This window comes from Abrus precatorius, unplaced genomic scaffold, assembly GCF_003935025.1.
Source record: "Abrus precatorius isolate BTA unplaced genomic scaffold, Abrus_2018 Scaffold6, whole genome shotgun sequence".
NCBI lineage: Eukaryota > Viridiplantae > Streptophyta > Magnoliopsida > Fabales > Fabaceae > Abrus > Abrus precatorius.
The window spans coordinates 20031783-20047409 of record NW_020874406.1 but is presented as its reverse complement, the minus strand read 5'-3'; the positions used below and the strand labels follow the sequence as shown (position 1 = coordinate 20047409).

The window sequence follows — 15627 nt, the reverse complement described above, 5'->3', positions numbered from 1 at the left end:
TGTTTAGGACCTTCTCAAAGTGCAAAGTGTAGGAAGAAAGCTCAAAACTGTGGCATGTGATGCTGAAGTAGAGAAATGAGATGCCTTATCACCTTTAAATATTTTTAAATGACAATTAATAATTAAAAATGTTATTAGTGTTTCTTTAGTCAGATAAATAAATAGATAAATTGATAGGTTCCCTTCAATTGAGATTTGATTCATTTAATTCAAAATCCATTTAATAGAAGTACAGAATGGAGCAACCATTTAGCCAGCACGATAACTTTGGTGGGTTCATGATAACTGTAGATGATTAAGACTACACCATGATGACAACATTGAAATTTTGTCATACAACAGAATATTGTGACATATTTTTTTCATTTTTATAGAAAATGTTTAAGAATATTGTGACCTGTTCCAAGTATACTGTTTGGTATTGTTTTCATGTTTTGGACCCTATTTAGTAGAGAGCAATAGAGTTAATACCCTGTTGTGGTTGTGTCTCCAAATATTGGTTTAGTCTCAATGCAATGCCTCTTAGCTAATTGCTCTGTCATCAACTAGTTTCATTGGTAAACAATTCAACACTTTAATCATAGGTACTCTTTTATCAGAAAATTATACTCGTTTACCATTATCGCTTTTGATTCAGAAGAATTTTATTAGAATTGAGAATATATTCAACTTTACATAGGTTTTGTTTGTCTTAAAATTATAAAATCAATTCTTGCACTTCTTGATAAAAAGTACATGCTTTAATAAAACACATTTTGATTACATTCAATACTTAAAAATTAATTTTATTCAATTTTAAATTATCGGGCATTAAAACCATCAAAGTTAAAGAAAGGATTGGCCAAACTGTATTAAGGAGTACTATAGTCACAAACAATTTTATTAAAACAGAGCATGCTTTTTCGCTATTCCCTCTGTAGTTGGAAATTATACATAATAGTGTGGGATAATAATGGATATGAAAGTACATGACAATTGACAAATGGTGGAACCGCACTTTGTCATTAATTTTTATTTATTTATTTGTTTCTCCTTAACGAAAAATTGTGTATACAATTGAGGAGGATATCTGGCAAATCAACGAAATGAAATAATCAAGTTGATCAATAATACATCAACTTGAGTGAAGACAACTAATGGGCTCTTTGAAATATTTGTCTGGAAGCATACCCCTGCCATGGAATAAATCTGCAAATGGCTTTATTATATTAGTCTTCCTCATCCACTTCATGAAAAGGAAGTGGTACTATCTTCACTGCTCTAAACTTGCCAGCATTATTTAGATGCTCATTCTCCAATCTGCACCAATAAAGTATTATTTATCATGTAGCATTTGAATGGCAGTGTTGTTGGATCATGGATTCCCTACAGAAGGTTTCTTAATTTGCATTGAAACTTAGAAAATATTATCATAAGTTTATAAGGTCAGTTTTGAGTAATTAAAAAAAATATAACTATTATGCATGTATATTAGTGAAAATAAATGGAAGTGTTAATTGATTTGTTTACCTGAAGAAATTCCACAGCCCTCGTCTAATAACTTCAAGAGCTGCTAAAAATAAGCAAGTTACTCTATAATCAACGTTTTCAAAACTTGAATGGAGGACAGTTTGCAACCAAGCAAGCCTGAGAATAAGGTTTAATCCCTGCATAAAGTGCCAAAGTTGTTGATGGTCAAGGTCTAAAAGTGGAGGGCCCATATTTGTGATCTGAAAAGAAATATCATAATTTGCTTGTACAATGTGTGCTTAATATTATTAGGCGAAATATAATCCCTTGCTATTATTATATTTGTCTTTTTTGACCTAGATTTGGAATCTCACTTTAATTTGTATAATGGCCTTATCAGCATTTCTTTTGAGAATATGTGTTTATTCTCCACTCTGTGATATTTTATTATCATGATCACCATATAGCAAAGGTTACTGTCCTCTTTGCTAAGATGATAATTAGTTTGGCTAATTTTGATAAGTGAAGATAATAATAGCTTTTGAGTGCCAATGATCCACAAACTCCTTAGTAAAGACATAGAGAGGGGCCTGATGTATAATACCATTGACAAGTAGTAAATCACTTTTCTCCGAAGCATTAATTCATTCCTTAGCCATGGATTCTTGGAATTCATTTGAAGCAAACCCCAGTCTTTTACAAAGTCCCAATACAATTGGTATACAGTTGCAGCACTTGACATGATCACAAGGAGACAAAGCCACCCTACACTCCCATCTTTCTCATAAGCCACTTTGGCACCTGCTGCTAACATTGCTGATACATATTTTCCTAGATTCACTAGGTGACTTGTCTGCCCTTCATCAAACCATCTTCTAGCACACTACAAAAACAAAACCAATTGGGAGACATCACTTCTATGATCCATTTCTTAGTTATTGGATTGCATAATAATAAGATACTTGAAGAGACCCAAAAAGCATTAGTGTTTACCTGCATAGCCCTCCAATAATAGGGTAGAAATGACACTGCATAGGCTAAATCTCTATAGTGCTTTGTCCTCATGCAGTATCCATAGTCCTGAGTTTTGTAGCTACCAGTTATATAATAGCATGCCACGTACTCAAGATTCCTGAGCATTGGCACCTGTAAAATAAATTATACAATTATTAATTAAGGAAAATGTTATTATTAACTTTAAAGTTAATTTTAAGGGGATTAATAATAGTAAGATTTTTTAAAAAAATAATACTTGTCACATTTTTAATATAACAATACTTTCTTTTTTAATAAAATTTTACTACTGTCAAATTCTTAAAATTAGTTTTAAGGCTGATGTTAATATGATCGATTAGAAAATCAGCTGTTTTTTCTTTATCATTGAGTGAGCTATTCATTGCCAATAAAATAAAGGGCTTCCAACAAAATACTACCTGACTACAAAGTTGATCAGCCATGAAAAAATCCAGCATGACAACCTAAGGAGACAAGAGGGAAACAAGAGAGGTTATGTCCACAACAATAATTGTTTTTGCTGAATTTATTTTTTTATTTTCATTTTACTTTTGGGAAAATTAGTGACACTGTGTTTTGTGCCTGATGACATGATGCTACAATGATGATAGTGGGAAACACTACCTTGTAAAGGGGTGACAAAATTATGTTCCTTATCACACAAAGGAAACGGTAACGGCTTGACCGGTATATAACGTTGAAGGGACATACTAGGATTAGTAAGAAGCCCTGCACGTGAAGTAAAAATGTTAAATTTCAGCTTTGGTAAGTAACCTAAGTATTAGAGACACTGTATAGGAAAGCGCCAAAAAAACGCAAAAGTGAATGAATGCAACATATAACAAAAATAATTACCAGAAGAAGAAGTCCTGGAATGTCTTGAACTTGGACATAAGAATAACCTTTTGTCAGTAGAGTCAGATGAAGAAACATTACCCCTACCACAATAGTCATTGCCATTGTACAAATCAAGAATATATCTCTGTACTTGAGTTCCTTGGTAGGGGCCAATTCAAAAATGAAGCTGTAGTTTATACGAGTCCTTCTCCATGCAAGAATGTTGCAACCATAAAGAAAGAAATGTAGAAATACTAGGCTGAACATGCTGCAAAATCAAAACAGCAACTTGTTATGCATGCTCGGACATAATTATTATTATTTTTTTCAAAACTTGTCTTAGGAAACTGGCAAAAATAGGCGATTATTTCTTTAAAATAAGCTGAAACATAATGTACACAAACTTATTGATGTTCAAATATTAGGCACATTTTAATGAAATCTTTTGCTATAAGTTAGGTTTAGTTACCTAAGCACAGGGTAGGCAGTTTCCATGTAAACTGAATTTTGATGTGGTCTGTACAGACCAGTTACATGAGCCATTATAGCATATCCCGCTAGAAGCGCCACGAAGCATCCGGTAAATAGTCCTGATTTTATTTGAAAGATAATCAGTTATGTTAAAAATAACTTTTTATATAACCTACACTATTTATGCAAAAATGTTTGGCAATTTTGTATGGACGCACTAGTTAATTCACCAAGGATGAATTGTCATGAACAAGGAACTTTAATTTTGACTATTTTTGTTTTCTTCTAGGTTAATCTTGCTAACAGGATCAATAGGTTTAGGTTTCACTAACAAGGAAGAGATAGTTATCATGGTTTGTGTACAATAATTGCACTGAAGGAAGGTGTCATAGTGTGTGTGAAAGCCACCTAGGCCATGACCAAAGAAAAATTGTTATGTTGGCCTCATAGGTTGTGATGGTCCTTTTAAGGTTCATTCTTCATAAGGTTATGTATGGCCTAAATATGATATAGGGTAGCATGGGACCTGTACTTGGCATCCACCAAAGAGTGGACCAGTTTCTGCCATTCCTTTTTGTGAGCTTAGTGGTTTAAAGGTTCCATATTGTGTTTTCTTTAGATACTAATGGTCACAAAGCAAATGAGCCTAAAGATCTCTACCAAAGTGATTGATAACCAAAAGACAAAATGAAAAAAGTCCAAATATTTGGCTAAAAGTAACTCACCAATGAAGAAAGTTACAGCATGTGATTCTTTGCGCTGGCTTGGCCTAAGGTATTTCATGCCCTTTCGTCGATTATCTTCGGCAAAGTTTTTGATAAACAGTTCCTCAACTTCATCGGCTAACTTCATCACCTGTCATTTCTTAGACTAATAAGCAAACAAAGAAAAGCAGGTTCACAAAGTTAAAGAAACTCTTGTGCAAGTGACAGACAAGCATATCCAATTTTTATTTACATGACTTGAAGTCATCATTTAGTGGTGCAGACATGAATCATAGGATTATTGGCCACTTGATATTGTCGGTGAACTTTCAGGTGCAAGGATAACTTGTGGCCAAGCTCTTAACATGATATGATATGTTATAACACATATCTTTCATCAATGTTTGTCATGATGGAAGTTAGATATTTTAGTATGCAGCAGTTTTAATTTGTGCCTGTGATTTACCTTGTCTGAGCTATTGAAATAGGAACTCTCAACCACTTTGAGATAGATAGGAAGAATTTGTTTTGCAGTGACCTGAAAAACCACAAAGAAAAGCTATTTTGTTATTTCACTTACTATAAATGTGTAATTGAAAATTCAATTTTAACATCAACTTTGAAGCCTCTAATCCACTTACCTTGTCAAACTTCTTCAGAATCTTTATAAATGCAAGCATGTTCAAGTTCCTGAAAATTAATACCGTGGAGAAAACATGAAATTTTACATATTTGTCAAGTTGATTAAACAAATAGGTCTATAAGTGGCCATAGAAGTTTGTGATTATATTTATACCTGTAGACTTTGAGATATCCTAGTCCTTTGTAGAGTTCAATAAAGCCTCCTTTGATCATCTTTTCAGCATGGTGCAAATTAGATTTGTTTAGATGAATTTTTCCACCTTCTGGACCACATTTCCTTGAAGACTGATTGAGCAAATCTTCCCTGAGCAGGTAGCTTATGGCCGAAAAGGTTCGAGACGGTGTTGTCAAAGGAATGTTTATCCTCAGATTCTTCCCTTGGCAATTGATGATGCGGCCAGAAAGTGTTCTGAATTTTCCATCGTCTCTTTTTATCTGCGTAGTCTTCCCAACTTCATCTGCACGAGGGGAATCTGAAAATGGGGCTTCATTTTTCTCTAAATCTTCAATGCTAGTAGTGTCCTGCACTTCTTCTTGCTGTGTTCTGTTCCTAACAGAGTCCTCCTCTGTTTTCAGTAAACAGAATTTGAGATACACATAATTACTCATTTGTTCCTTACATTATGTTTCATGTAGCAAGGATAGAAAAATTATAGTAATTTTTGTATCCTATGAAAGTGATCACTATTGCCTATAAAGTTTTTATTTTTTTTCTTTTTTCATTCGACCACAATTAGGAAAGAAATGTGTTGTCTAACCATGTGATAAAATTTAAATGATTCACTTATGATAAAGATTTCATATTCAAATGCATATAGGTGTACATGTGTGCCCACGTGACACACTCGTTTAGGAGCAGATATGATGACAGATAGATAAATGAATATCATATACATAATTGTAAGAACATGATTGGAATGGCAGTTAAATCGTGACTAAATATTCAAACTAAGCATATTAAATTCTAAAATTGATCCATTAAGAGGACATGGTCAGTTATGTACCATTAGAGAATGTGCAGGAGATAGATTGGTCCTCCTTGGAGCCATGGGAAGAGCCTGCTTTACCCTGCTGTTCCTTGAATGCAGATTTGAGCATAAGGAGAATGTCCATTTGTTTTTTCAAGGAATCCCCTCTATCCATGAACTCCTTCTCCTTTGTTCTATAAAATTTATTGACCTTGTTTAGTTGCTGGTCCAAACATGCAAAAAATTCCTTAGTAGCATCAGTGTCAGCAAATTGCTCAAGCAGTTCAGTCTCATACATGTCACCATTAAAAGATGATGAGGCAAGTTTCCTATGGACCTGAAAAAGACCAAAACAGCTCTCATGAATCAACCAAATACACAAAACAATATTTGAGAAACTGTTTTTAATGTCTTTAAGAAAGAGAAGTTACTTGAATTGGTCCATGATCTCTATGCTGATGACCAAATAAAGAGTAGTTTCTTAGTGATGAAAAGATGTACTTGGGTACAGAACGAGTACTAATACTACTACTACTAGTTTGGTGCTTGTTGGGTGTATTGTTGTTGGTATTATTAAAAGGTTGGACTTTTTTAAGGTCCTTCTTGAGTTGCCAGTAATCAACAAAGGCCTCTTTCCATTCAGGAATGAGTTGGCCCTCAAACTGCTTAGAGAACTTGACCATCTTCTTCTTCTATGTATGTTCTTTGGAAGCTTATAGAGAAGAAGTGTTGTTGTTGTTGTTGCCTTGTGAGTGCTCAATGGAAGCCCAAGATGACATTATATATGGGGTTGGAAAAGATAATTTGATTGAAATTGTGGTACTGATGCTCTTGAGCACATTCTATAATATACTTAGATCCTATGCTTCTCCACTTGAGATTTGGCAGGTACAATGGCAAGGTTCGCCGGAAAGTAACCAAACCACCACCGGTTAGGATCACTTCTCGGCCAACATGTCTTCATGAGGAATTTGAAAAGCGTGGGAATTTAAAGTGGATTTGAGTAGGGACAAATTGGACTATTCAGAATACACATAGAGCATGACCATGCTTTTTCATTTTGGAGGAACCGTATAAAGTTTGCCACAATAATTCACAAGCAAAAATCATTTTGAGCACAAGAGGTATTAATAAACACACAATAATCAAAGGGGCATTTTTGATATATAAATGTGATGGTGTCCTATAAGTTAAGTCAAGAATTGTTCATTGGTTAAAAGCGAAACATATTGGCTAAATTATTTGCTAGCACACAAAGGTGCCCTCTAATTAGCCCAGCCTGATTTCCACTAATTCAGGATAAACTAAAAGCTTTTCACAACCTCTCCACTTTCAAGCACCCCCTCCTTTTGTTTCAATATAAAAGTTTAGTCCATTTCTCACGTCTAGGCCTAGCAGAAGATGCACTCATCACACTCACAAGGATTCAATTTCGCCAATTCTTGGCAATTCATTTCATAGACCTTGATTGATCAGTTGTATTGACAAGTCAAATTTGTACCACAACAAACCATAGGAGAACATAACCACCTCCTGCTTCCTTATTTCCATACCAAAATAAGAATTTGTCCAAAATATGAAAATAAAAAACCAACAAAAATTGATAGCATCATGAAAATTTATCCAACACCCATTTGTACACTCAGTGGCACGTTTTCGTTCTTTAAAATATTAGAGATATAAATTAGGCAGTTCCCAGTATGTTACATTGAGGAATCTTTGTACGTTGGAAATAGTAGATTTGGCTCAACTTTAATACACGGTTTTCGTATGGAATAATTCCTCCATACTGGATGTCCAATGTACTTAGGATAAGTAGCATAAAAATGTGGTGACATGTAATAAGGGTGCTAATATATTTGGTATACTATAGTACCTTGCTAATAGCAGTAGTGGGTGAGTGAAGGAGCTTCCGTGTTCTATTCTTTGGTTCTAAACCCACTAACTAGCCAACTTGTGAACATGATGGGACCTTCCATGAAAAGCTACATAATTTGTAACCTGTAGCCGTTTCACTCCTACCTCTCTCAAAACACACAAACAAAGGTGCCATCTTTTCAGTTTTCTTCTTAGACATGGATTGCAAAATCACCATTATAATTGTGGAGAACTGACAGCGCCACCCTAAGATAGCCGACTCAAAGATACGCTATTTTGGGTTTTTCTTTTTTTCTTTTCATTGGGGCCTCTCTCTCTCTCTCTCTCTCTCTCTCTCTCTCTATGTTCTACTATTATTATGTGCATGAAAATATATTTTCACATGAAAAAATATTTTGTTTCTAAACTTATTATTTGCGCATGAAAAGTATATTCTTTAATACTTTGCAAAAATAAATGTGGGTTTATTCATAAACTTATATTAATTATTCATGCATCCGTACAAGGTTATTTGGATTGGTAAACAATCTGTGTAATATACACAGTTAAGGCACAATCAAACAAAACTCAAGCATTATCTACCACTTAAAATAAATATTCTTTCCCATATGTGACATGTGAACAGAACTTCATCCTCTCAGCCTAAAAATTGTACAAATTAAACTATATATAGGGAATTATGTGCATATGGTGTCGAATCATTGCTTAAATAACACAAAAAAGGTAGAATTTCTAAGAACAGAGGAGCTAGCTAGTCTAATGATTAAAGTAGTGAATTTGTGTGCTATAACCAAAATAGTAACTCAAAACACGTGCAATAGGTTGTATTCTAACTCTTGTTTATAATTAATATTGATCAATTTGCATGGATAAGCTAATTAAGAAGAAAAGGATAAACATATAATATTTCTCCTATTATAGGCAAATGATTAAACGTAAGAGAAACATATATTTCCACGTAGGAAAAGATAAAGTTACCCACAAAATCTGAGGGTTCAGGTATATGGCGCCAATGACAGGCCATGAAAATGATGGTCTGATTAGGATAGCATATAACATTTGGTGCGCCCATGCAGAGCCTCTACCCAATTCCCACCAGTGTGTTCATTCCTTCTACATCATTATTTACATTATCATGTTACATTCTACTCCGTTTTTTTACAAACAATGGCATTCATTTGACCCTACATGCCTTTTGATCTTGACCTTTGTTTGAACACAGTGGGCCAGTCACAAAAGCATTTCCATGAGAAACAAACAGTGTTCTTTTTGTTATCTTCATTAATTTCACAAAATTAGAGGATCAAATATCTACATGTTTGAATCAAATCTCTTGACTTGTGTTTGGATTGGGTGTTGTTTTAAAATACTATAAAATTTTAATTAGATAATTTTTATTTTAAATAGAAAGAATTTTAAATAACTTATTTTTAAGAGAGATTAAAAATTTCTCAATTATACTTAACTTTTTATATTTGCCGTTCATAACTCTTCTCATACTTAACTTTCATTTTAAACATACTTTATTATTGCTTTCATATATTTTTGAAATTTTAAAATTCTTTATCTAAACACAACTTTAGAGTGTGACATTGTACAATTAAATTACTTTCTTTTATTTGTTCTATTGAAAACTTTGAGAATTTAATTTATTGAGTAAATAAAATCTTCCTAATCAAGCCTCAATTATATTTTAGAAAACAAAGGTTTCTTACTTTTTAACGTGTATCAATAATATTTTACATCTGATAATCAAAGATTAATTAATTTTAAGACGAAGATTATTAAACTAAATTTTATTTCTCAGAAACTTTTAATATTAATTTACTCATATGTTTTTTTCTTATCAAATTTAAACTTAGAGTTAATTTTAAATACTTATATCAACACCAAATATTCAAATAGCATATTTTTTTATTAAAAATTAGTAGATATTAAATTTATTTATTTTCTTAGTTATATAATTTCAAGTAAATGAACAAAGTAACTAAAGATGTACTTTGTTTAGTAAGTAAGGATGTGACACCCACTTTTTATTACTAGAGTTAAAACATTAAGTCAGCATCTAATTAATTAAGAGGTGCGTCCTTAAAACTGGTCATTGAAACTTAATTTTATTTTATAATAAAAATTAATTTGATAATGAAATGTGAATGAATTGATTATATTTTGGTAAAATTACTAAAAACTTATAGTGAACAAGTAATCAACTGAATTTAAGTTGTCTGGTAAAAATATATGAAATTTAAATGACAAAAAAAATATGTCATATTATATTAATATAATATTAAAATTAAATAAAAAAGAGTAATTTAAATTTTTTACCTATGTGTAATTTTTTTAAATGGTAAAAAATAAAAGTAAAAATAAAATAAGATTATCAATATCAATAAGCTATAAGTTAAATGTTGTTTCAACAAATTTTTTAAAAGTTAATTTTTATGATAAACTTCTTTTATTTTGTAGTTGTTAAACAATTTTACTAGCTTTTTTTTTAAAAATAAACTATAAACTCTTAAATAAGTTATAAATTCTTGTTACTAAACACATCCTTAATACTATGTTAAAATCAAATTTTTAAAAATTTAAATTATTAGATGCAATACACTACAATAAATTGATTATTTATTAACAAAAAAGGAAAATTATTAGGTGTTAGTATAATTTTTATTAGTATAATTTTTCTCTAAAATTATCTTATGTTAAAAAAACAAGTGTCAAGGTTTAATTTGATTATTTTAATGAAAAATAAAGAGCTGAAAATGTTACTTCTTTCTTAATGAAGAGCCATTAATCATTTAATAACACTTTCTTAAACAAGTACTATAAAAAGTCGTCTTTCATATTTTTTAAAAATAAATAAATAACACCATCCTAAGAAAGTTCTTAATATACATGTGCCTTTTAATATCACTTATTATAAATGAGGTCTTAAGAACCATTCAATGCTTTAAAATTCTTAAACACCTTTTTATTTGTTTAGAATATTACTTGTACTCACATTTTGAATAAATTTATTTCCTTATATATATATATATATATGTTTTTTTTAATTTATATTAAAAAAATAAAATAAATAAAAATGACCAAACAAGGATATGAACTTTGGTTCGTATCATACCATAGCATCAAATTGTTATATTATATTGCTAAAATGTTATCCTCGAAACAAATAACAGTTACATGGTTAAATAATAATAATAAACTGATGTGTTGATCCATATATGCTTAAAAACAATCATAAAAGAATTTAATATTAAATTTAAACAACTAAGTTATGTGGCAAGACATAAATTTAAATAATTTAACAAATATTTTTGTTTCTATTAATTAGTGAATTAGTTATACTGACTTTTTTTTTTATTTTAATTCGAATAGTAAATAGCTCATTTCTTTATCTCTCTCTCTGTGTGTATATATATATATATATATATATATATATATATATATATGTATATTTTTCCTATATATTGTAACTGAAATCTTTCAAATTTTACGGTGAATGAATCTTAATATTTAATAAGTTATGCTCTTTTTTTTTTCTTGTACAAGGCTATTATGTTTAAATTTGGCATGCTATGAAAAGTTTCATTTATTTTAATACATGTTACGCTACTTCATTGAACTTTTTTATTTATTTATAAATTTTATTTTATTTTTTCTTTGTATCTTTTATGCTTTTGTTTCTTACTTCTATTTTGTATTTTTCTCTTCTCATTCTTCTTCCTTGAGAAATCTTGAAACATTTCTTAGGTTCAGGTTTTTTTTATTAATATGTGGTGAATCTGGCTTTTGATCCATCAAACCCTTACCATATTCATCCCAATGAGAACTTAGGAGCAATTTTTGTATTGATCATGCTCAATGGAAAGAATAATGCATGGTCACCTGGAATGTTGCTACTTACCACTCAATTTATTGATGGTACCATTTTAAAAATCCCTTTATTTGATCATGTGATCTTTACCTAAGTGAGATGCAACACAATGATTTTGTCCTGATAATTGATCTTTGGACTCAACAATAGCACAAAGTGCTTTGTGCCCAGAGAGAGTTATTGCAACATGGAATAATATCAAGGAATGATATTACCATGTTAATACTTTATTCTTTTAAGCAAGGTGAATTGTCAATCATTACTTACTTCACACATCTCAAGATGAAATGGAAAGAACTAAAATACTTTATGCCTATACCTTTATGCAAATGTTAAGTTCCTTGAATGACCAATATGCTATTGTGAGATTCCAAATAATGTTGGTAAATTAGTTACCTTCATTGAACAAAGTGCTCCCATGTTGATTCAACAAGAGAGGGAGTTTAGAATTTCAATGAAGGAACCAACATCAATGCAAATATGTCAAAAGGGAATTTTGCTGGAAGAGAAAAGTTTAGAGGAAGAGGTTCTCATAGCCACTTATTAATTATTTTTTGAAATTTTGTAGTCACCCATTCAATGTATTTGACCAAATATTTGTCTAATCAAAACCCTTCCAAGTTTTCTACAATCAAATACTTGATTTGTCTTGCCTAAGAGTATTTAGATGCTTATGTTTTCCATCAACTCAAGTTGCAGCTGAAAGAAAAAAAAGATTGATCTAAGAACAACAAAAATGTGTATCTTTTAGAGACAAAAATGTGTATCTTTTAGAGACATCTACCAATTTGTCATTATTATCCAAATACAAAAAATATCATTAAATCAACATAAAACATTTATATGAAAATATTACAATATAATTATTTATTTTATCTGTATATCTAATTAAGTACTACATATGCAATGTGTCACATTGTAAAATTTAATTTTATTCTTTTAATATCTAAATAAACTTTCTCAAAATAAATATTTTATATTTATTTTACTAAATATGGTCATACATTTCATAATTTAACTCTCTTATGAGGTCAATAGATATTACTCTTGTAACACATGTATGACAAATTTTATACATTTTTTTATATGATTTATTCTAGGTTCTATCACAATCCTTTTTTATAAAGAATCAATGACATTCCGCATTACTTTTCCTAATTATTTTATTTAATTATGGGATAATATATATAAAAGTAAAGAGTATAAATTTTCAAAAATTAAACTTCAATATCTAATTTAACAAAATACAAGTTGTTCGAATAATAATTACATTCTGTGAAAAGTATAGCCAAACAATTTAGGCTTAGTACTACAACCTAAACTGAAAAAATAATTAACGCTACAATTTTAAAAAAATTCAAACTCCTTTGTCTCTCAGCCAGACCTTCCAGCTTGAGAAATAGACGCATTACCTGTATCTTCTACTCACGTACCCCTGTATGATAATTGCAGCACATATACCAACACAACGAAAAATGCAAGAGTGAGCTTATATAATTAACACTCAAAATTACAGTATATGAATATGAAAATTGATTTAAACAACTAATATATTTCACAACATTCAGCACAACAGTTTCAACTAATTAATGCAGCATGTTCAGCCTATTTTCAGCCCAGCTAATGCAAATGCAGCGATTCAATTCCATTTGATTTCACAACTTATGTAATCCAGAGGAACTGTTTTCTGGTCTGGGAGCGACTTATTTCGGTATCTAGATCCAGACAGAACACATCTCAGCATCTTAATCAGCTTTAGAATGATGATAATGAATGTAATGTATCACAACAAAATCAATATAAATAAGGCACAATTAAATCTATTTTCAGTCTCAGCAATACAACAATGCATATAACTTCAACCAGCTTCAACATCACAGTCATATTTATATATTTTCACAGCCTTAGCAACACAACTTTATGCATTTACACAATAAAACCAAACAGCTCACATTGTCAATTAAGCATTTCCAAACGAATTAAATAGCTCACAACTTTAATAAAATTTTTCAACATACTTCAACACTCTCAGCATATATATATATATATCACCATATTTCAACATATCATGTCTCATTACAACATTCTAAATACTCATTAAGTAATAGAGAAATCTACTCAGTTATATTACTCTGAATTTTAATTTAGAATCTGACCATTCAACGACATATTCTCGACTATAACTGAATTAATTGAAAATTGTTTATGACACTCATTCAATAATTCATGTAATTAATAATTTTACAGTAAGTCAGTCTGATACATCATTATTCTTAATGTGTATTTGTTGATATACTTGATGTCTCATATTTATTATCTGTATAATTTTATCATTAATCTATGTATATTCCCGTCTCAATTACTTGTATTTGAGAACAATTTAAGAATAATACTATATAAGATTTCAAAATTAAGTCATTTAAGCCAATGTTATACAAATTTATATTTATTATTTTATAAAAATTATTATATTATTTTTCATAAAATAAATCTAAAATATCTTAATTTATTAAAATAAATAACCATGAATAAATAATATGCTGATAATGGAATTGTTATAATCAAAGTTTTGTATCTTTTCATTATTAATTTAAAAATATTATTATATTTTAATAGGTATAGGATGATGAAAGAGAAAAGTTGATGATTATTTCAATTCTTACAATATGATTAAAATAGTTAAAATTAAATGACAATAAAATGTGAACTTATTTATAAAAAAATTGAAAAGTTTTTGTTAGAACCCTCACCTTTTGTACAGTGTATTATTAGTCCCATGACAAAACTACACAAAATTTAGTAACTATAGATTATTATTTGGATAAACCTTTAACCACTTAATATATGGCGTACATACTAATATTTAGGGTTAGCATTACTGTTAAGAAGAATAATTGGGTGGTGGACATGAACATGAAAAAGAAATGAAATTTAAATATATATATATTTTGCAGAATTACACTAATTTAAACAACTCATTTTTTTTTCTAAATTAATAATTTAAATAAATTTATTTCAACATCATCAGGTAAACTTGATATTGACAAATCTGTTCGACCCACCAGAATCCTCTCTGAATTACCCATCAAATCAAAGTAATTTCTATAATAAGAAAATTCAGCAAGAAAAAGTGGGAAAGAAGATTATATTTATGACTTCCACCAATTCAATGAATTGTCACACATATTCGATGCTTCCATGAGCTTCGTCATCCCAGTGAATAAATCACGCAATGTAATCTAGAATAGGATTCCATACTCAATTCTACACCCTTTCCTCCATCCAAACAATAATTTCTGTGTTATGTGTACTGACCTAATTCAAACATGCAGATATAATGCATTAGTGTAAATTTCTTAGAATATGATTCTCTCGATCAAAGTTCAGTAAAGCGATAATCCTCGAGAAAATTTTGATATGAAAGAATATCCTTTTGTAATTAACTTAACTCCATTAGTAAAACTTAATTTTTTAGGTCCTTAGTAAATTAGTTTTCTGTTGTATAATTTGGAATCCTATTCAATATTGGAAGCGATTAATGATATTGTTATGGACTTTTTTTTTATAAAGCTTAAATCAAACGCTTTTAAATTAATTATGCATATATTCTTTATAATTTGTATTTTTACTTGAATTATATATATCCCACAAGTCTTTTATATATATCTATACTTTATCTAATGCTTATGTAATAATATACTAGAGTCTTGTTAATTCGTTACACAGAATTTCCCACGTTGTCTCCTTTGACATGGATAAGATTTGATGTTAAGTAGCCATCATTTCA

General features: G+C 30.1%; 1 protein-coding gene across 1 annotated transcript; it reads right to left on the bottom strand.

The window, feature by feature from the left end:
- Nucleotides 1-1156: 1156 nt before the first annotated feature.
- Nucleotides 1157-6768, bottom strand: LOC113869665 (phosphate transporter PHO1 homolog 1). Its single transcript, XM_027506109.1, has 14 exons — nt 6517-6768; nt 6122-6422; nt 5272-5683; nt 5117-5165; nt 4942-5013; nt 4497-4626; nt 3770-3890; nt 3319-3568; nt 3088-3192; nt 2883-2927; nt 2443-2595; nt 2054-2332; nt 1510-1646; nt 1157-1299 (listed from the first exon to the last, which is right to left on the bottom strand). The coding sequence occupies exons 1-14, from the start codon at nt 6766-6768 to the stop codon at nt 1209-1211; spliced, it is 2397 nt and encodes a 798-aa protein (XP_027361910.1). The 3' UTR covers nt 1157-1208.
- Between the last annotated feature and the right edge of the window lie 8859 nt (nt 6769-15627).

Excerpts from the sequence above, each read along its gene's own strand:
- LOC113869665 (XM_027506109.1), bottom strand. The coding sequence starts at position 6,768 with ATGGTCAAGTTCTCTAAGCAGTTTGAGGGCCAACTCATTCCTGAATGG. Across the intron at positions 2,333-2,442 it reads ATTATTGGAGGGCTATGCAG|TGTGCTAGAAGATGGTTTGA; the intron begins GTAAACACTAAT and ends TTGTTTTTGTAG. Across the intron at positions 1,300-1,509 it reads GGGCTGTGGAATTTCTTCAG|ATTGGAGAATGAGCATCTAA; the intron begins GTAAACAAATCA and ends TTATTGGTGCAG.